At 46.6% G+C, this 22,113-nt stretch overlaps 1 protein-coding gene across 6 annotated transcripts in view; it reads left to right on the top strand.

The window, feature by feature from the left end:
- Positions 1 to 19,940, top strand: part of LARGE1 (LARGE xylosyl- and glucuronyltransferase 1) — a 612,983-nt gene extending 593,043 nt beyond the window's left edge. For all 6 annotated transcript variants that reach the window (XM_055396700.2, XM_088837172.1, XM_055396699.2 and 3 more), the window contains 3 exons: positions 12,667 to 12,813; positions 18,199 to 18,394; positions 19,326 to 19,940. In XM_055396700.2, coding sequence (XP_055252675.1) covers positions 12,667 to 12,813; positions 18,199 to 18,394; positions 19,326 to 19,523 — 541 coding nt within the window. In that variant the 3' untranslated portion in view covers positions 19,524 to 19,940. The remainder of the gene's footprint in view (positions 1 to 12,666; positions 12,814 to 18,198; positions 18,395 to 19,325) is intronic.
- Positions 19,941 to 22,113: the final 2,173 nt, after the last annotated feature.

Raw genomic sequence — 22,113 nt, 5'->3', positions numbered from 1 at the left:
AGGGATCAAACCAGAATCTTCTGCATTGGCAGGAAAATAATATAATCCATAAGGACCTACTGTACAGCACAGGGAACTCAGTATTCTATAATAATCTATATAGGAAAAGACTCTGGAAAAGAATGGATATTTGTATAATGGAACCACTCTGCCATACACCTGAAACTAACAACACTGTAAATCAACTATACTGCAATATGAAATTTTTTTTAAAAGTCCAGAATGAACCAGTCCCATAGAAGATGTAGCTCCCCATCAAGGGGGACACATCAAGACCAACAGACGTGGTCAGGGGAGGTACATGGAAGCAAGTTCCTCTAATTGGCTGCTCACAAAGCCTTCAGAGAAGGAGTGATGCTGTTCTGGTTTTAGAAGCGGAGGCACACTCCAGCACAAACTTCTTTCCCTCCTCCTGTTCCTTTTACTATAACTTTCCTGTGAGTGAGTCCTGGAAACTTGTATGCGCATCGCTTAGATTCCTTCCAACTCAGGTTTGATTAAAAAGTAGTCTCTCTGACATTTGATGCTGTGGGTATCCAAGCTCTGAGAGCTGAGGTCTTGTTCTCTCCTGGCAGCCTGACAGCAGCCCCCGTACCTTCAGCCCCATGGTTCCCAGCAGTTTGTCACTTCTCAGTATCGGCCTCAGCCATTCATTGCACCAACACAAGGAAATCAGCCAAGCCACTTCTGTTAACAGAGTGGAAGCCCTCATGACCGAAAAGTGAGGGTTTTCACCCCTGCCCAAGGAGTAGGGGCAGCAAGAGATGTCCAGAAGACAGCATCAAGAGGGCTCATGCACAAACCAGTGAGAGTGGGAAATGGCATTCCTAAGCTAAGGGCAGAGGGATTGGTCTTCAGCACCAAGTGCAAAGGAAAGGAAAGAAAAATGAGAATAGCGAAGTCCGTTGGATTTGACAGTGAGGGGAGTCAAAGGCAGGCTGTAGTAGTTAGAGAAACTCGTGGATGGTAAAGAAAAGAAAAATCACCAGCGTAGAAAGCTCCGTAAGCCAGGAGGTCAGTGTATTTCTCTGCATCTCCAAATGCTGCCTGCATCCTGGCCTCTGCTCAGTTAGCTGCTACAAGGTGGGATCCCCCGGGGGTACCATGTAAGGGGCATCAGCATGCAGTCTCCAGCCTCCTGCCATTTCCCGCCATCCCTTTCCTAACCTCTTCCACCAGCTGCCTTGATCCGTGAACTCCCACGAGGCTCATTGCTCTAGCTGCCAAGTCACCGCATTAACAGACCTGGTCCATATAGATCCTGTGGTGGTTGATCTTTCCAGGTTATTTCTACACTGGTGAAGCCTAGATTCATACAGTATTGATTTCAGCGTCTTCATCTTTTGTTAATGATGGTGGTAACCATTAGCTGTGCTTTAAGGCAAATCGCTTAACCTCTCCGAGACCGAATGACCTCTTTGGTAAACTCGGAACACTGGTACATATGTCACAGGTTGCAGTGATTTAAGGAGTAATGTCTATATAAAGTGGCTGGCATGGGGCTTGATACTGAATACATTGAAGAAATACAGGTAATTCTGATTACTGTGTATTTACCACCTATAATATACCAGGCGCATTATAAGAAATTCAGTTCGCCTGAGTCCTTTTCAGTTCAGTTCAGTTCAGTCGCTCAGTCGTGTCCGACTCTTTGCGACCCCATGAATCACAGCACACCAGGCCTCCCTGTCCATCACCAACTCCCAGAGTTCACTCAAACTAAACTTTGCAGATACCTTGAACCGCCTCCTCCTCCTGACTAGCTAATTCCTGCTTCTTAGAACACAGCTTAACCAATGGCATTTTTCACGGAATTAGAACAAAAAAATCTTAAAATTTATGTGGAAACACAAAAGACCCCAAATAACCAAAGCAGTCCTTACAGAAACAAATGAAGCTAGAGGAATCAGATTCCCAGATTCAGGCTATACAACGAAGCTACAGTAATCAAGACAGTATGGTATTGACCCCAAAACAGAAATATAGATCAAGGAAAGGATAGAAAGCCCAGAAATAAATTCACATACTTATGGTCAATTAATCTACAACAAAGGAGGCAAGAATATACAATGAAGAAGAGATAGTCTCTTCAATAAGTGATGCAGGGAAAACTGGACAGCCTCCTGTAAAAGAATGAAATTAGAACATTCTCTAACACCATACACAAAAATAAACTCAAAATGAATCAAAGACCTAAATGTAAGGCCAGACACTATGAAACACAGGCAGAACACACTTTGACATAAATTGAAGCAGTATTTTTTTTAATCCACTTTCTAGAGTAACAAAAATGAAAATGAAAATAAACAAATGGGACCTAATTAAACTTAAAAGTTTCTGCACAGCAAAGGAAACCATAAACAAAACCAAAAGACAACCCACAGAATGGCAGACAATATTTGCAAACAAAGCAACCTACAAAGGATTAATCTCCAAAATAAACAAATGGCTTATGCAGCTCTGTGTCAAAAAAAAAAAAAGCCAATTGAAAAATGAAAAGAACTAAACAGACATTTCTCCAAAGAAGACATACAGAGGAAAAAAAAAAAAAAAAGACATACAGATGGCCAACAGGTACATTAAAAGATACTCAACTTCACTAATTACTGGAGAAATAAACTCCTATCAGGTATCACCTCAAACCCAAAACAGCCATCAGCAGAAAGTCTACAAACAATAAATGCTGGAGAGGGTATGGAGAAAAGGGAACCCTCCTACACTGTTGGTGGGAAGGTAAATTGTTACAACCACTATAGAGAAGAGTATAGAGATTCCTTTAAAATCTAAAAATAGAATGACCGTATCATCCAGGAATCCCACTCTGGGACATATATCTTGAGAAAACAATAACTCAAAAAGATATGTGCACCCCATTGTTCACTGAAGCACTATTCACAATAGCAGATGAATGGATTAAGATGTGGTACATATATACTTTGGAATATTACTCAACTCTAAAAATGAATGCAGTAATGCCATTTGCAGCAACATGGATGGACCTAGAGATTATCATACTAAGTGAAGTCAGTCAAGACAGATAAATGTTATCAGTCATATGTGGAATCTAATTTTTTCAAAAAGAGATACAAATGAACTTACTTACAGAACAGAAATAGACTTAAAATTATCTGAAAACAAACCTGTGATTACCAAAGGGGAAAGGTGGTGTGGAGGGATAAATCAGGAACTTGGAATGAACACACAGACATACACACTGCTGTGTATTATTAATAATAGATAACCAAGGAGATCCAACCAGTCCATTCTAAAGGAGATCAATCCTGGGTGTTCATTGGAAGGAATGATGCTAAGGCTGAAACTCCAATACTTTGGCCACCTCTTGCGAAGAGTTGACTCACTGGAAAAGACTGATGCTGGGAAGGATTGGGGGCGGGAGGAGAAGGGGACAACAGAGAATGAGATGGCTGGATGGCATCACCAACTCGATGGACATGAGTTTGGGTGAACTCCGGGAGTTGGTGATGGACAGGGAGGCCTGGCGTGCTGTGATTCATGGGGTCGTGGAGAGTCGGACACGACTGAGCGACTGAACTGAACCAACAATGACCATGTTTTCCTGTGCAATGCACAGGAATCTACTCAATATTCCATGATACTCTATGTGAGAAAAATGATGAAAAAATAATGATCATTATGTGTAATTGAATCACTTTGCTATGCACCTGAAACTAACATTAAAAAACGACTATACTGCAATAAAATTACACTTTTTAACAACGCGTTATCCTAACCCATCTGTACATCTTTTAGGTGTAGACTTTGGTGGCATTCAGTCTCAATGTTTTGCAACCATTCCCATTATCCATCTCAAGAACTATTTGTACCTTCAGAACTGAAACTCTGTAACCAAACAGTAACTCCCCACTCCCTCTCCCTTCAGTTCAGTTCAGTTGCTCAGTCGCGTCCGACTCTCCGCGACCCCATGAATCACAGCACGCCAGGCCTCCCTGTCCATCACCAACTCCCGGAGTTCACTCAAACTCATGTCCATCGAGTCGGTGATGCCATCCAGCCATCTCATTCTCTGTTGTCCCCATCTCCTCCCGCCCCCAATCCCTCCCAGGATCAGAGTCTTTTCCAGTGAGTCAACTCGTCGCATGAGGTGGCCAAAGTATTGGAGTTTCAGTTTTAACATCAGTCCTTCCAATGAACACCCAGGATTGATCTCCTCTGGAATGGACTGGTTGGATCTCCTTGCAGTCCAAGGGACTCTCAAGAGTCTTCTCCAGCAATACAGTTCAAAAGTACCTAATAATCTTTAATATAGTGATACTTTGTCTCTCCAGGGAAAAAAAAAGAGCCCAGCTCAGTGATGGGAAACTCCACACCAGAGACCCTACACTTCTGTGTTCTTCACTCCCTCGGACTCTGTCACGATAGAGATCATCATCAGTTCGCTCAGCTCTGGACTCTCTATCTCTGCCTGGCTTCATAAATATTCACTAATGAATATATTATCTTAGCTTTCTTAATAACCGAGCCTGTGCAGTATTTATTATTATCAAGATAAGGAAACAAAAGCCCAGAATTAAGAAAATTGCCTGTGATTACACAATTAGTGGTGTTGAGATATAATCTGCATCATCTGATGTAGGAGATGATGCTCTTTTTCTCACTACTGAGTCTCTCTTCCAATTGGCATCCCCTGAGAGACACCCAGCCCTCACATGTGTTGAAGATCACTTTAGTTGGCTCCTCTTGAAACATCAGAATATCTGGCCATCCTATGTGGCAGCACCTATATTATGTCAAGGGCTTTGTGATTGATCTCCTGGGAGACACTCCAGTCACCTCTCAGCAGCAGAATGATTTTTTTAATACAGCAAACTGATCCTCTGACCCCTCAGCTCAGAGTTCCCCAGTGGCTGATCTCACTGAGTAAAACCCAAGACCTTTGTCTTAGTTTCCTGTGGCTGCTGCAAGGATGCTAAGAAGGGTCAGGGTGTCTGCAGGGCTGCACACTCTCTGGGGGCCCTAGAGGGAAAGCTGTTTTCTTGCTCCCTGGAGGCCTACCCACATTCTTTGACTTGTGTCCGCATCACTTCAGCCTCTGCTTCCATCATCCCGCCTCCTTCTCTGACTCTCGTGTGTGTGTGTGTATGTGTGTATGTTAGTTGCTCAGTTGTGTCTGACTCTTTGTGACCCCATGGACTGTAGCCTGCGAGGCTCGTCTGTCCATGGGATTCTTCAGGCAAGAATACTGGAGTGGGTTGCCATTTCCTTCTCTTACCTCCCTCTTACAAGGATCCTCACTGTTACAGTGAACCCACCTGAATGACCCAGGATAACCTTCCTATCTCAGCATCCTTAATCACATTTGCAGCATCGCTTTTGCCCTGGAAGGACACATATCTGCAGGTTCCTGGGATTAGAAGGTGGATGGCTCCAGGGGGAGGGGGTTCATTTGCCCACCACACCCTTCAGTGATCTGTAAACCCTGTATAATCTGCAGGAGCTTCTCCAGTCCCCTTTCTAAGCACTCTGTCTGCTCCTTACTGTGTTTTTGTCAGGTGGGCCTTTGCACTGGCTGCTTCCTTACCCCAGAAAGTCTCACCCCAGATCACCACGCAGCGTGCTCCCTCAGACTACTCCAGCCACTTGTTTAAATATCCCCTTCTCTGTGAGGCCTGCCTGGACCCCCTTATTTAAGATCACAACCCATTCCCCACCTCTGGCATTCCTAACATCCCTCACCCAGCCCCGTTCTCTCTCAGCAGTTCTCACTTTCCAGCGTACCATGCTGTTCTCTCTTTGTTCTTCTCATCTGTCCCCCGACCACAAAATGGCAACTCCATGAGGGCAGGGATGTCTGCCTGTTCTGTTTACCGGTTTAGCCCAGGTGTTTCAGCAGCGCCTGGTACAGGGTGCAACGAGCCAGGAAATGAACCAATGACAGCAAAATGGGAAGATCCAGGGTGGGTGCCAGGCTGTGGGCAGGCCAGCATAAAAAGGGGGGCGGGTGCCCATGCTGATGAGCAGTGCACACCGCAGCTTGTCATCTGCCAGGCACAGGCTGAGCACTCGATGCATAGCAACCCATTCAGTCCTCACCAGCACCCTCTGAGATCAACATTGGGATCACCATCCCCATCTTACAGACAGAAACCGAAGGATAAAGAGGTTAAGTAATCAGCTGGGATGCAAACCTAAGCCCCCAGCCTCAGAGCCCTCATCTTTACTGCATTAGAATGCACAATGTATCCCTGTTTCTGATTTCTCTGAGACTCTTTCCCATCATCTCCTCGTGTCAGAAACCTGGGCTGTTCTTCTGATGACAGAGGCCTGCCTCTAGGACGGAAGATGGGGTTATAAAGAGAAGCGGTGTGGGTGTGTGTGGGGAGTGGGGTATACACAGTCAACTAGCAGGATCAGTCTTGGAGTTTGGTCATTTTAAGCACCAGGAAGCCCATCTACCTACAGTAGAAAGTCTACCCTTTCATGCTATTATTTGAATTAATGCTGAGCCCCATGAAAGCCTACAGTCTCTACCCACCTCCATCCCCACCAGTCACCAGTTTTAGCAAGCGGGAGCAAAACAGTCTATGAAGAGTTTGCATATTTGAGTAAACTAACACGAGAGGCTGAGGGGAAAAGACGCACAGGTGGGGAGATAGCAGACTTGGAAGACAGTGCTGGCTCATAGTCTCCTAGCAGGTCAGCTGGGCCAGGCTGGATGGGATGAATGGACTCTGTCGGGAATACTTGAATCGTTTGTGACGTGAAAGAGGGCTCAGGAAGCTAGCTAGAGACTGAAATCAACCCTGTTTCCACAGACAGGCAGGCTGGCCAGGCAGAAAATGACCCTGGTTTAAGCAGTTGGTGGCCTTTACTGAGCCCTCTGCCCTCACTGTGTCACTTGCTCCAGACCCACCGGGAAGCTGAACCTGAAAAGAGAACACTAGCTCATTTGTTACTCAGTTATTCTAGAGTGTCTGTAGAGCGATGGTTTCACTTCATCCTCACAGCAGTTCCAATTGATAAGAACATCATGTCCATTTTACAGATGGGAAGGCTGTGACCTTAAGGTCCCCAAGGTCACAGGAGGGTGACAGGCAAGACCTGAACCTGGTGCTGGCTGCTTCCAAGTCACCGTGTTTACCAGCGCTCTGTTATACCAGCAAGATTCTGAATTACTGCTGTAGATAACTAAGGTGCCTTTTAAGAGTTCTGGTGGGCTGCCGTCTATGGGGTCGCACAGAGTCGGACACGACTGAAGCGACTTAGCAGTAGCGACATGCCCGAAACATTCTAGTAGGCTTGTGAATATTTTCAGAGGGGTCGTGGACAAGGGCAAGTGGGCCAGTCAGGATTTTTCAGAGAAACAGAACCATAGGAATGATTAGATGGCTGGATAGTGACTTTAAGGAACTGTGATGGTGGCAAGTATGAAATTCATACAGCAGACCAGTAGGCTGGAAACACAGGCAGGATTCCTGTGTTACAATTTTGGGGTAAAATTCCTTCTTTCCCAGTAAAGCTCAATTTTTGCTCTTAAGGCCTTCAACTGATTGGACGAGTTCCACCCACACTATCAAGGGTAAGGATTTTCACTTGATCCTAAATGTTAATCACATCCATGAGATACCTTCACAGCAACTTCTGGAGGATTATTTGACCAACCAGCTGGGCACCACAGCCCAGCCTAATTGACACATAAACAAACCATGAGGAGCGGCCACCATCAAGTAGTCAGTGCCTACTACGTACCAAGCACTGCACCAAGCATTCCTGTATGCAACGTGTACCATTTCTCATCAGAATGTTTTACATATGCATGAACCCTGAGACTCAGAAGGGTCCAAGTGACTTGCCCAAGAGGAGTGATGGAGTCAGGGCCAGAAACCAAGGTGCCTAGTTACTACTGTACCAGACTGCCTTCCAAAATCTTCAGTTGAGGGGCTTCCCTTGGTGATCCAGTGGCTAGGACTCCATGCTCCCAGTGCAGGAGGTCCGGGTTCAATCCCCGGTCAGGGAACTAAATCCCACATGCTGGAACTAAATCCCACATGCTGGAACTAAATCCCACATGCTGCAACTAAAGATTCCACATGCCACAAGAAAATCAGAGAGCCTGTGTGTGCCACAGCTAAGACCAGTGAAGCCAAATAAGTAAAAATATTTTTTAAAAATCTTCAGTTTGAATACTCTAGATTAACTAATCTCAGAGAGATGAATGACAGGCTCCAGAGCCATTCAGCCTGTCAGAGCTGGCTCCAGGACGCAGGTCTCTTGGCCCCTGGGCCAGCCTTCCCACTTCACCATCTTTCCTCTGCTCCTGGAAGAACCTGCACTGGAGACATTCTGTCCCCTCCTGGACTCACTTTCTAGTAAAAGTGGCCGTAGACCATGCCACTCCAGGTGGTCAGCAGGCCAGCCAAGGTGGGAGGTGCTGGCTGGACACACTAGTGCAGGAAAGCCCAGACTGCCTTTACCAGCTCAGGGAACAGATGTTCTCAGAGTCAGTGCTCTGAAACCACTTTGTTGCTGAAACAACTTCTTAATAAGAACCATTCAGGACATCGATATCAAAGCCTCCTTGAACTGAGGTTGAAACGAACCTATCTGGTGACAAATCCGTCTCCGTGGCACTTTGTGTTTCAGTGAGATTAAATGGAATTTACAGAAAGCACTCCAGAATCTCATGCTTTCTATGCAGAGGGAAATAAGGTTTCTTAGGACTCAGTTTTGGGCGGCATGCTGCTGACTGGGTCTGCTTACTCTGGACCTTGCAGTGTATTGGTTGGTTGGTTGCAGGCAACAGAAACCAATGCTGGACGCTTAATTAAAATGAAAAGAAATCAAAGGGGGAGCATAATTGCTGAGTGGTTTATCTTATGGAATCAAAGTAAGAGTCAGAAAACTAGTACTTGAGACCATAAGTAACCCGTGGCAGCTCTGGGCCCCTGTGCAGCAGAAGTTCAGAAACCTCTGGAGTGCTGCCTGGTGTTAGCACAAGTCAGCTCTGTGGTCTCCAGCCTCTGCATCTGTTCAGATTTCCAAGCATGAGAAGCTGATTTACTCAGCCTTAGTGTCTGCCCCTGGACACCTGGTCAGGGCTTCACGTAGGGCAGCACAGCTCAGGGCTTCCCCTGTGTACAGGGACCATGAGAAGAGGAATTATCTTCTATTCCAAGAAGTGGCTTCTAGAGACTTCCCTGGTGGCCCAGTGGCTAAAGCTCCATGCTCCCAGTGCTGGGAATCCAGGTTCGATCCCTGGTCAGGGAACTAGATCTCACTTTCAGCAACAAAGATCAAAGATCCTGCATGCCTCAACTAAGACCCGGCACAGTCAAATAAATAAAATTTTTTAAAAATATTTTTAAAGAAGTGGTTTATATAATAACCTTGATTGTAACAGCAATTTGAGGTTCATATAGAGATACCCACATTCATAGATCTCTGTAATTGTTGTGTATGTGTGTACACTTCGCCATTCCCTTTGTCGTTCAGCCCTCCCAGCCTCCCACTCCATTTCCACAGCAATCATATCTTCACATAATTAGCTGCAAATGCAATCTTGAGTCCTAGTTTAGCAATCCTTGCCCTTGGGCTTTTAGTATCCTGAAACATTTTATATGAGAATGTCAGCATCAGGCAGGAAGAGACTTTGGAGGTGGTGGTCTGTATTTCCAAGCAGAGTGCCTGGCACATAGTAAATGCATGGTGACTGTTGAAGAAATAGCGACCACCCATCAGTGCTGGGATATCTTCCCTCCCTCCAGGGGCTTTGCCATTTTGATCCAAGGATATTCTTTAGACCCATATATCCCATGCCTAACACCCACGTCAATAAACAAGATGCATGCCTTTCCTGGGTTTCCCAGGTTGCTCAGTGGTAAAGAATCCATCTGCCAAGCAGGAGATGAGCATTCGATTCCTAGGTAGGGAAGATCCCCTGGAGAAGGAAATGGCAACCCACTCCAGTATTCTTGCCTGGGAAATCCCATGGACAGAGGAGCCTGGTGTGCTGCAGTCTATAGGGTCACAAAGAGTCAGACACAACTTAGCAATTCAACAACAACAATGTACCTTTCCTGGAGGAAAGGTCACAAGCCACCGGTCTGCCAATGTCCAGCGTAAGGCTGATATGAAAGAGAATGTCTGGCCACAAACCTTCAGTTCAGTCGCTCAGTCGTGTCCGACTCTCCGCGACCCCATGAATCACAGCACGCCAGGCTTCCCTGTCCATCACCAGCGCCCGGAGTTCACTCAAACTCATGTCCATAGAGTCGGTGATGCCATCCAGCCATCTCATTCTCTGTCATCCCCTTCTCCTCCCGCCCCCAACCTTTCCCAGCATCAGAGTCTTTTCCAGTGAGTCAACTCGTCGCATGAAGTGGCCAAAGTATTGCAGTTTCAGCTTTAGCATCAGTCCTTCCAATGAACACCCAGGATTGACCTCCTTTAGAATGGACTGGTTAGATCTCCTTGCAGTACAAGGGACTCTCAAGAGTCTTCTTCAACACCACAGTTCAAAAGCATCAATTCTTCGGCACTCAGCTTTCTTCACAATCCAACTCTCACATCCATACATGACCACGGGAAAAACCATAGCCTTGACTAGACGGACCTTGGTTGGCAAAGTAATGTCTCTGCTTTTTAATATACCATCAAGGTTGGTCATAACTTTCCTTCCAAGGAGTAAGCGTCTTTTAATTTCATGGCTGCAATCAGCATCTGCAGTGATTTTGGAGCCCAAAAAAAGTCTGACCCTGTTTCCACTGTTTTTCCATCTATTTCCCATGAAGTGATGGGACCAGATGCCATGATCTTAGGTGTTTGTATAAAGGCATTGCATGGAGAAAGACAAGAGGAATGCAGGCCAGAACAGGCTGACTCAGACCTCTGATCCTCCAACTAGCCAAGGGTAGCTCACCCAGATTCTATCTTGGTCTCATCCTTTATAAATCTGTCTTGAAATAGTGATATGAGGGTTATATATCATTTGGTATATACTTAATTGAAGCATATAGAGTGAACTGCAAATGATACTTGAAGAATTCTCATGTCAGCTTCTAGTCCATTTCAACCACCCTCTTGCATAGGGAGCTGGTGAGACCCCTTCCCCAAGAGTGGTTCTGAGAAACCCCTCCTTATCTCGACCTGGTCCAGATTCCCCCTCATTTGTGGCTACCAAACCTTGCTGCTCTTCTTTTTTGGATTGCTTCTCTGTTCGTGTCCCACACTGGCCTGGGCTCACAAGTTACTTCTTTGCACAAGTTACTGCTCCTTGCCAACTGACCTGGCCTGCACACACAGGCTCAGAGTTCTATTGAGTAAAGTTACTTTAAGTAAGAAGCAGTTGTATCGTGCTGGAGGACTGCTTACAGCAGTTTTGCAAAATACCTCGTGTTACTCCAAGGGAGAATTCTTTCTCTGTCTCAGAGATAACAAGCATCTCAGGCTGACCTGAGACCCGAGGGTCAGTAATCTGAGCAGGAAGCCAGCATGAAGTATCATAGCCATGGCCAAAGAAATGCCTGGGAATAGGACAGCACTGCAGCGGAGAAGGCAATGGCAAGCCACTCCAGTACTCCTGCCTGGAAAATCCCATGGACAGAGGAGCCTGGTTGGCTACAGTCCATGGGGTCACTACTAGTTGGACAAGACTGAGTGACTTCACTTTCACTTTTCACTTTCACACATTGGAGAAGGAAATGGCAACCCACTCCAGTGTTCTTGCCTGGAGAATCCCAGGGATGGCGGAGCCTGGTGGGCTGCCATCTGTGGGGTCACACAGAGTCGGACATGACTGATGTGACTTAGCAGCAGCAGCAGTATAATAGGGACTGTTTGCCATGTGCCTGGTATGCCTGGCAGTACTAGTAGTTCTGGTACATTGTCCAGTTTCCACAGCAGCTCAGCAGGGAAATATTATTGCCCCATTTTAAGGAGGAACCTGAGGTCATTAGAAACCAAATCACTTGTAAAATATGGCAAGACACCTAAAGTGAAGAACTTATCTGTGGTTCATTACCAGCCTCATGCGCCATGACCTTTCTCTCTTTCAAATGATGGCCTCAGAGGTGGCCCCAGGCAGACAAATCCAGAAGACAGGAGCTGGTTCTCGGAGGTGCAGAAGGCAGGAGTGAGTGAGAGGATGGCGGGGTCCAGAGCGCTGGCATGTTGGGTGCTGACTCTGTGGGGTGTGTCAGGCGAGTTTGAAGGCTTAGCATCTGAAGGAGTCCAAGAATTGAAGAGTCCCAGAGATGGGACCACAGATACCCAGGTTGGCGATCATCTCATCAGCGTTACGTCCAGCTCTCCTTGTGGCCAGTGATGCATCAGGTGTGTGGCCAACCCAGGGGACCCAGCAAGCAGGCTGGTCTCCACATCTTGTGAATCCTGGTCTCTTGGCTTTTGCACTTGACTCTGACAGGGTTACACACTGCAAACGTGCAGCCCCTCCGCTCCCTTTCCAGAAAGACTCCACCTTCTGGCCCAGAGACAGCTAGGCTCCTGAGTGCTGCTGGACAAGCTTCCAGGCCTCCCCCAGGTCTCAGATTCCCTTATGTTTAAACTGAGAGGCTGCCCCTGGCTTTCTCTCCGACCCCTCCTTGTGCCAGCCACCTCCACGCCCTCGCATGGGGGCAGCCTCTACCTGGCATTACAGGGGCCCTGTCTCTCTGCCTGCCCTCTCTCCAGGAAGTCTGTCATCCAGCTGGACCTTGCCAACACCAAGAAGGCCATGATCGTCCCCGCGTTTGAGACACTGCGCTACCGGCTCTCCTTCCCCAAGTCGAAGGCAGAGCTGCTCTCAATGCTAGATATGGGGACCCTCTTCACGTTCAGGTGAGTGGCCGTCACTGCCACCCCCTGGGAGAGGGGAAGCCCAAAGTCCTTCTCGCTCCTGAGAGACCAGAAGCCAGAGGCGCTGCTGGCCCAGACGGCTGCCATTGGCATTAGACCATTTTAAGGCCAAAGAAGCACCGCTGGCCCCAAACTGTGTGCTTGGAATAATTCTTTCTCTTCCCATGTGCCGTGTGCTTTTTGTGTGATTGACCTGTCGGGCTTCCCTGGTGGCTCAATGGTAAGAATCACCTGCCAATGCCTGAGACGTGGGTTTGATCCCTGGCTGGGAAGATGCCCTGGAGGAGGAAATGGTAACCCATGCCAGTATTCTTGCCTGGGAAATCCCATGGACAGAGGAGCCTGGCAGGCTACAGTCCATAGGGTCATGAAAGAGTCGGACACAACTTACCAATGTGAGAGAGCGAGTTCGCCCTGTGTGCCCAGACGGAAAGGGCAGGAAGGCTGGTGGGGCGGTCAGCTCCTTTCTTTTCCACTTTGATCAGTTGATATTCTGCCCTGTCTGCTGACTCTGACTTCTCCTTTTGGTTTGCTCATCCATTCACTCTTTGGATCAGTGGGTTTCATCACATTAGGGCCATGGTGGCCATCTCTCATTTTCTTGTGAGCAGTCTGTTCTCTGAGGTCCTCAGGCCTGGGATGGGCAGCAGTAGTAGCTTCAGCAGGCATCCAGGTGACTCCAAGATTGGATGCAGCAGTGTGGCAGCTGGCTGTCCTGTTGCCCAAGTGACAGTTTCGAACAAATCCCTCATTTCCCTGACTTCCTAGACCCCTCAGTCCTGCAGAAACATAGCAGAGGAGCTACCCATCCCCCTGTCCAAAGGGCCACGGAGTCTGCACAGTGGCACAGATGCAGATGGCTTCTGTCCCCAGGGACAGACTGCAGCATTAAGGGGAGCCCCCCTGGGTGAGTAGGAATCCTGCTTAGTCTCCTGATTGTAAGAGAGAGCCGTGCCCGCCTTTTGCTCCCATTTTAAAGAGAGGCCTCCCTTTTAAACAGTATAAACGCTTCCTTTGAACTTAAAAAAAAAAAAAAACATGCGTGCTCAGTCACTTCAATCGTGTCCGACTCTTTGTGACCATATGGACTGTAGCCTGCCAGGCTCCTCTGTCCTTGGGAATTCTCCAGGAAAAAATACTGGAGTGGAAAAAAAAATACTGGAGTAGTTTGCCATGCCCTCCTCCAGGGGATCTTCCTAACCCAGGGATCAAACCCACTCCTCTTATGTCTCCTACATTGGCAGGTGGGTTCTTTACCACCAGCACTACCTGGGAAGTCCCCCAAAAACATACATTTCTGTGCAATCTGAATTTTGCTTAAAAGATCCTACTAATAACTTAGTTTTTTATACCACTGTTAAGTTTCTAGAAGGTTTTCTCAAGCAAACATTATTTTGTGACGATAACTTTATGAGATAGGTTATTCATGCAACAATTCAGAGGAGCTCCCTTCTCATCTCTCATACAGATAAAGGAATTGAGGAGTGGGGTGAAGGACAGGGAAGCCTGGTGTGCTGCAGTCTATGGGGTCAAAAAGAGTCGGACACAACTTAGCAACGGAACAACAAACCATGAGCTAGGCAGTGGGATCAGCTCATTTAATCCTCACGACAAATCCATGAGGCAGATATGCGGTCCCCATTTTACAGATAAAGAAACTTGAGGCTCTGAGAGGCTACATAACTAGCCCAAGCCACACAGCCAGTACATGACAGAGCCTGGATTCAGCCCAGGCTAGCCTGAATCCAGGCTAGCCACAGAGCCTAGGCTCTTAACCAAAATACCATCAGACCACAGGTCAGGTCCTGAATTTACTTACCAGCGTCTGAAAATGCAGGCAGAAGTGGAGACTCTGGACTCCGTAGCCTAACGTCTGTGTGTGCTCAGTCACTCGGTGGTGCCTGACTCTTGAGACCCCATGGGCTGAAGTCCTCCAGGTTCCTCTGTCCATGGGATTTTTCAGGCAAGAGTACAGAAGTGTGTTGCCATTTCCTACTCCAGGTGACCTTCCCAAAGGCTGATCACCTGGCAAGTCTCCAAAGCACCCTTCCTTCCAAATCCCCAGGTTATTTAAGAACTCATTTCAAGGCCAAGTCCAAGGGCCTGAGAGCTGGGAGAGCTGGGGATTGGCCTGCTGTGTCCGTGATTGCTGCTCTGGCCAAGAGCTTGCAAGCCATCATGCCAATTGCTGAATTACAGACCTTCCCTCTGAGAAACTGCTTTGTCACCTTCCCTCCAAATGATGAACTCTTAAGCCTCCTAGCAGTTGAAATCTACTCCCAACAGCACCTGAACTAATAAATCATGCTCAGGTCTACCCATTCTCCAGAACAGCAGTTCTGAGCATGGTCCCTGGACCAATAGCATCAGCACCCTCTGGGAACTTAGAAGCACCAAGTCTCAAGCCCCACCCCAGCCCTACTGGATCAGAAACTCTGGGAGTGGAATGCAGCAATCTGACTGTTAAGTAGTCTTCCAGGGGATTCTGATACACACGCCAGCTGGAGAACCTCTGCTCAACGCAGAGTGCCCTGAATTTCTTCTAAGCAGCATCCCACAAGGTGGACCCAGGAAATATCTCTCATCATTGTTTTCTTTTTTTTTTTTTTTTTTTGGCAGGGGGGGAGGCTAATGTTGGTGGTCTCAGAAAGCAAGTTCTGGAGACCACTGTCTACTGATGTGACAGTAGGTTTCTTGGGGCATTTTCTGAAGCTTTTCTTTCTAGAATTTTCTTTTTCTTGGGCCCCATCTGCTGCTTCACTGGCTCTCAGTCCCCATCTCTTTTAGCATCCAGAGACATATTCCTGCCCCACTAACTGGCTTCTGTCTTAGGTACCTCTCAGGTTTTTAGATTTCTCTTTCATTCATTCAACTTAGTGTATAGCCCCCATTGACTACTTTATTCTAGATACAGGCCAGAAAGTGTGGTGACGGTGACATATGAAAAGAGGTAATTTAGCATAGTTAACTTAAACCTTAACTTGATTAGAGGTCCTGTCCCTTGAACCAGGCTGCCTAGGTATGAATCCCTGTTCTACCTATTGCTATTTGTAACTTGATATTGGGTATATTATGAGAAATTACAATTATGGTTGAGTGAGTGAGTGAAGTCGCTCAGTCGTGTCCGACTCTTTGCGACCCCGTGGACTGTAGCCCACCAGGCTCCTCTATCCATGGGATTCTCCAGGCAAGAGTACTGGAGTATTTCCATTTCCTTCTCCAGGGGATCTTCCCGACCCAGGGATCGAACCCGGGTCTCCCACATTGTGGGCAGATACCTTAACCTCTGAGCCACAAGGTAGTACAATATAACCAGTTTAGAGTTAAGTGCTTACTAGAGCTTTGTTGTTGTTCAGTTGCTAAGTCACGTCCAACTCTTTGTGACCTTATGGACCATAGGCTTCCAGGCTCCTCTGTCCATGGGATTCTCTAGGCAAGAATACTGGAGTGTGGTGCCATTTCCTCTTCCAGGGGATCTTCCCGACCTAGGGATTGAACCTGCATCTCTTATGTGTCCTGCATTGGCAGGTGGGTTCTTTACCACTAGTGCCACCCATAGTAATATTCATTTCTATTGCTATATAACAAGTTACCACAAGTTTAGAAGCTCAAACAATACAAATTTATTATCTTACAGTCATTTTCTGAGGGTCAGAGGTCCAAGCATGGAATGACTGGATTCTCTGCTTATGGTTCTCATTTGGCTGAAATCAGTGTGGGTGAGGCTGCAGTTTTCCCTAGTGTGCGGTTGTCCTCCAGGCGCACTGGTTGCTGACAGGATTCCTTTCCTTGTGATTGGAGGACTGAGGTCACCATTTACCCACAGGCTTTTTGCCACATGACCCCCATAGGCAGCTCACACATGGCTTTTTGCTCTCTTCCAAACCCGGATCTAAAGGTTCATATGATTAGGTCAGGCCCACCCCAGAAGTCTCAGTCAACTGATTAGTAACCATAATTGCATCTACAAAAATCCTTTTTGCCATATAATGTAACATAATTGCAGGAGTGATACCATGCTCATAGGTCCTGCCTCAAGAGGAAGGTCATTATACTAGGGAAGGGTCACCAAAAGTCATCCCAGATTTCTGCCTTCCACTTCCTATTACAGGCTAACCTGCGGTTCCATGTAAATGACAGACAGCAATCCAGAAAGTCATGTACCTTTTCATAGCGACAGCCTCTTCATTAATGAAGGATGTTTTGGATTGGCCAAAAAGTTCATTCAGGGTTTTCCTTAAGATGTTATGGAAAGCCCTGAACACACTTTTTGGCCAAACCAAGGGGCTTCCCCAGTGGCACAGCAGTAAAGAACCTGTGTGCAATGCAGGAGACGCTGGTGACACAGATTTGATCCTGTGTCAGGAAGATTTGCTGGAGAAGGAAATAGCAACCCACTCCACCATTCCTGCCTGGAAAATCCCAAGGACAGGGGAGCCTGGCAGACTACGTCCATGGGATCTCAAAGAGTCAGACATGACTAAGCACATGAGCACAAGGGCAGAAAAAACAAACAAACAAACTAGGAATTCAGGGAAAATATATTTCAACATTAATTACTTGGTCTTGGTCAAGCTGCTCAACCACTCTAATGCTAAAAAAATATGTAAGAGGCTGTCTCTGTTGCTGTCGGGCTTCCCTGGTAGCTCAACTGGTAAAGAATCCACCTGCAATACAGGAGACCCTGATTCGATTCCTGGGTCGGGAAGATCCGCTAGAGAAGGGAACAGCTACCCACTCCAGTATCCTGGCCTGGAGAATTTCATGGAATGTATAGTCCATGGGGTTGCAGAGAGTTGGACACGACGGAGCAACTTTCACTTTTGTTGCTATAGCAGAGTACTACAAACTGGGTGGCTTAAAATGACAGAAACTTATCCTCACCATTCTGCAAACCACAAGTCCAAACTCGAGGTGTTGTTGGTAGTTCCTTGCTTCCTCCAAAGGCTCAAGGGCAGATTTCTTTCTTGACTCTTTCTAGCTTCTGGTGGTGGCCATCTATCCTTGGCATCCCTTGGCTTGCCCACATCTTCACATGGTGTTCTTCCTGCATATCTCTGTGCCCAAAATTTCCTTCTTTTATAAGGACTTTGGATTAGAGACCACAACAATCCACTATGACCTCCTCTTAACTTGATTACATCTGCAAAGATCTTCTCTCCGAATAGGTGGCATTCACGGATACTAGGGTCAAGACTTGAACATAGCTTTTGCCAGGGCCGGGTCGGAGGGGAAGGGGAGGAATGGGGCAAAAATTCAATTCACAACAGAGACTATATCAGCATATACCTCTTCATTCTCCAGACCAGCATTTGGAAACCTCTGCTTCCTTCCCCTCCACCAATGACTTTTCTCCATGTGTCCCAGGTACCATGTCTGGACGAAAGGCCACGCACCCACAAACTTCGCCAAGTGGCGGACTGCCACCACGCCTTACCGGGTTGAGTGGGAAGCCGATTTCGAGCCGTATGTTGTTGTGAGACGGGACTGCCCTGAGTACGACCGGAGGTTTGTGGGCTTTGGCTGGAACAAGGTGGCTCACATCATGGAATTAGATGCCCAGGTGAGAAGAGTAGAATGTTATGGCCCCAGTACTGTGGGGGCAGGGGTGGGGAGGGGAGGCCTGGACCTCAGAGCTGAAAGGGCCTTGGAGATAAGGCAGGGACTCAAGAAGGAATAAGATGTGTTCACGGTCCTAGAGTAAGAATGTGACAACTTGTTCTCAGATCTGTTGATTCATAATCCATTTTTCTTTCTCCTCCCTTGGGTAAGAGTTGGGTCCCCAGCACATCTGAGTGTCCTGGAACAAACCACTTCACCCCCTCATCTTCATTCAACCGAGTGATGAAGATGAGTACATAAGGACCATTCATCACTCAGCCTGTGAGTCATATAACTGACACAAAGCATTCTAGGAATTCCATATAAATGACACAAAACATGCAGATAAGGTGCAGCTGTTCTACCCTATAACTAAAGGAGTGATTTTCAGGCTGTGTTTAATCACGAAACCCTTTCATTCATTCAGCTAATACTTATTGAGCACCTGCCTCAAAAGAAATCTCCTACAGAATTCTAACAGGTTAAACCAGAGGTCTGCAAAGCTTTTCTCCGAAGGACCAGGTAGTAAATTTAGGGGGATTTGTGGGCCCAGTAAGTTTCTTTTTGAGCTCCTCAATTCTGCCTTCGTAGTTCAGTTATAGACTGTATACTATAGGTGTGACTGTGGTAGTAGTCTCAAGGTAGTAGAATTACTTTCACTTTATAGATGAGGAAACTACAGCTCAGAGAAGCCAGGTAATGTACCCAGGGTCATGGAGACAACCTTGAACTAACTGCCCTCATCCACATGGTGATGCTGTCCATGGTGCTGCCCTGGTACTGGTCATACACGACTTCATTTCTTTGTTTAGTCAAGTAGCTGTTCGCTTGGGTGTTCACTATACATCGCTGGGGGACTCTGCAGGTCTCAGTCTGCTCTTGTCTGCTTCCAGGAGTATGAATTCATCGTGCTGCCCAATGCGTACATGATCCACATGCCTCACGCCCCCAGCTTCGACATCACCAAGTTCCGGTCCAACAAGCAATACCGCATCTGTCTCAAAACGCTGAAGGAAGAGTTTCAGCAGGACATGTCCCGCCGCTACGGCTTTGCTGCCCTCAAATATCTCACGGCCGAGAACAACAGCTAGCACCAGGAAGCCTAGCACGAGCAACAGACGTTCTGCAAAGGGAATGCCACTTGCTGTTTGGGGCCCAGCCTTCAAACTCAAATTGAGCATCATTGTTTTTTGGTTTGTTTTTATTTGTCTCTTTGGCCCAACTAAGCTGCCCTCATTATGGAGATCTGGGACAAGGATCCAGCCAGCCCCGCTCTGGCCCATGATCTGTCATTCCCAGAGCAGGGGAAATCACCCATCTGCGCAGTCTCTCCAAGAATGGGACACGGAGGGTGAGAGGGATCAAAGGGGTTATCCTTCCGCAAAGCCACACAGCCAAGTCTTTGGGATGTTCTCATTGCTTTTTTTCCTTTTTCTTTTTTTTTTAAAGGGAAGGCAGGGTGCTGGGAGTTATCCATCCCAGGAAATAAAAGCAAAAATGTCTCTTTATCAGAGAAAACTTTCTTCTTCGCCACAGTTTAACCATGTTTCCAAAAGGAAGGCACGCCAATGATTGAACCAGCTATTTGGGGAAACCCAATGGGGACATTGTACTTGACAGGACCTGGAGGTAGGATTGGTTGGCTCCTTATCCTCAAGGTCACTCTTGTTTGGTTTTGGGGGGTTTTGTTTGTTTTGAGTCTGGGAATCCCAAATAGAAAACCTGATCCTTTAAGGCTCCAAAGGAAAGCCAGCTGCCTCAGCTAACATCCCTCAATCAGCAGTGGCTCAACCAAGAAGACAAGAGTCTTCAACCAGGATTTAAACATGGGTCGCCTTCTTCAGAATGGTCCTCAAGGCCCCATGACCTTAAATTTCCAACTGTTCAGAATCCAGGGGCTACAGAGGACTGTGGAAGTGCAAAGACCAGCTATTGTAGAGCTGGTCATGTTTTCTTTGGGCAGTGACTGAGTCATGGGGACAGGGCTTTAAATGGATGGTTTCTGTGCACGTGAAAGGTACGAACCTCTCAGGCCTTTAGAAGAACTTTCATTATTCAGTCCTGAAGATTCATGAGCCTGTTGGGAGAACTTTGGGAAGAATGTGTGGGGCTCCTCTGTGTTCATGTCTGCTCTGCTGCGGCTGGGCCAAGGTCATGACCTCAGGCTCCCTTGGGGACCCATCCAAGGGTAGGCCAGCACCTTCACCATCACACAAACTGAGGGGACACTGGACTTTTTACCCATTTTCTTGAATCTTCAATATTAATGTTGTGTTTCCATTGATGAGAACAAGAGTCAGGGCCCCACTCTCTGCCGGGCTATTTGTATCGAGTTGCAGTGTGACCAGCAGGTGCTGCATCAATAAATGAAAGTACAGACTGTTTCTTCCTCACTCCCCTCCCACTCTCCTAAGGACCTGCCGGAAACACTGCAGTGTAGAGGGCAAAGTCGATAAACCGCAACTTTACACTTCTGTCCTCCTGCTGTGTTCGTTCATCATTTGAACTTGAACTTCTTTTTCTCCCTACCTGAGGTTAGATCTCATTTCACACTCGTGACCTCAAAGCAGTTTCCCACTGTCTGTTTAGCTTCCATCACAACATGGAAGCCAGGTGTTTTAGGTACCAGATGTGGACTAGCAAGGTAAATCATGGCAGTTTATGACAATTATGAACTTATGAAACCCCGCGGCAGCCAGATTTATGAGAGCCCCTCAGTGTGTTACACACTCAAGTGCGTCCGTTCAAATTTACTAAAAACTTTAGGAAGGCTATTAGGACTAACTCTCACACAGATATGTGGGGTTGACCAAAAAAATTGTTCAGGTTTTTGGTACGATCTTATAGAAAAACCCGAACAAATTTTTTTAGCCAACCCAGTATGTAAGTTCGTGTGTGTATTTACGTCTCATGAGTGTGTGTTTGTGTGTGTATATATATATATCATGTACATATATTACATATATGCAGGATTAGTTATTATGAAAGTTATACATGAATATTGTAAAAAGTGAAACATCACAGACATATTCAAAGTTCATGTTCAATCCCCATTTTCCATTGGTGCGTGGGAGCCAGCTCATACCAGCTCACGAGAACTTACTGTGCACGTCTTTCTTACTCCTGTGTTCAGTAACATCACATTTGTAGCATGGAATCATCCACAATCGTAGTATTCTCACCACGGAAATCAGAAACCACCACATATCAGGGCACCAACACCCTGACAGCTGGCTGTTAAACATCTGCTGGCACACCACTGTTTCCTTCCCCTGTACACACACACACAGTCTCTCTCAAACTTTCATATGCTGCTAGCTCTAATAACTCAGTGTTGAAAATCAAACTTTCATTCCCTAAAACTTATTTTTAAAATTTTTCATGGCCCTTGAATCATGCCCAGCCACCTTGCTTTCACTTGCATTTCTATGAGTATGGTTGTGTCTACATAATTTGTTATCCGAAATGGGTCACCTCTGAGAATGAAAGAAGGTGCTAGTTACTTAGACACAATAGGTATAAATTGTATTGCTTCATGTACACTGAATTTATTAAAGCCAGAATCTGACACTCCATACCAATAAGAGAAAATCCTATTTTCCCCTAAGACAAGTGCCTGACACTCTGAAGCCAATCTCACTTGAGGCTAGAGCTCAGATGTTGGCTGATGCCCAAGTTCAA

This window comes from Moschus berezovskii, chromosome 6 (genome assembly GCF_049115385.1).
Source record: "Moschus berezovskii isolate FMDL1 chromosome 6, NW_MosBer_1.0, whole genome shotgun sequence".
Classification (NCBI taxonomy): Eukaryota; Metazoa; Chordata; class Mammalia; order Artiodactyla; family Moschidae; genus Moschus; species Moschus berezovskii.
Note: the sequence above shows the minus strand (reverse complement) of the source record. Positions and strands in the feature narration are given on the sequence as shown.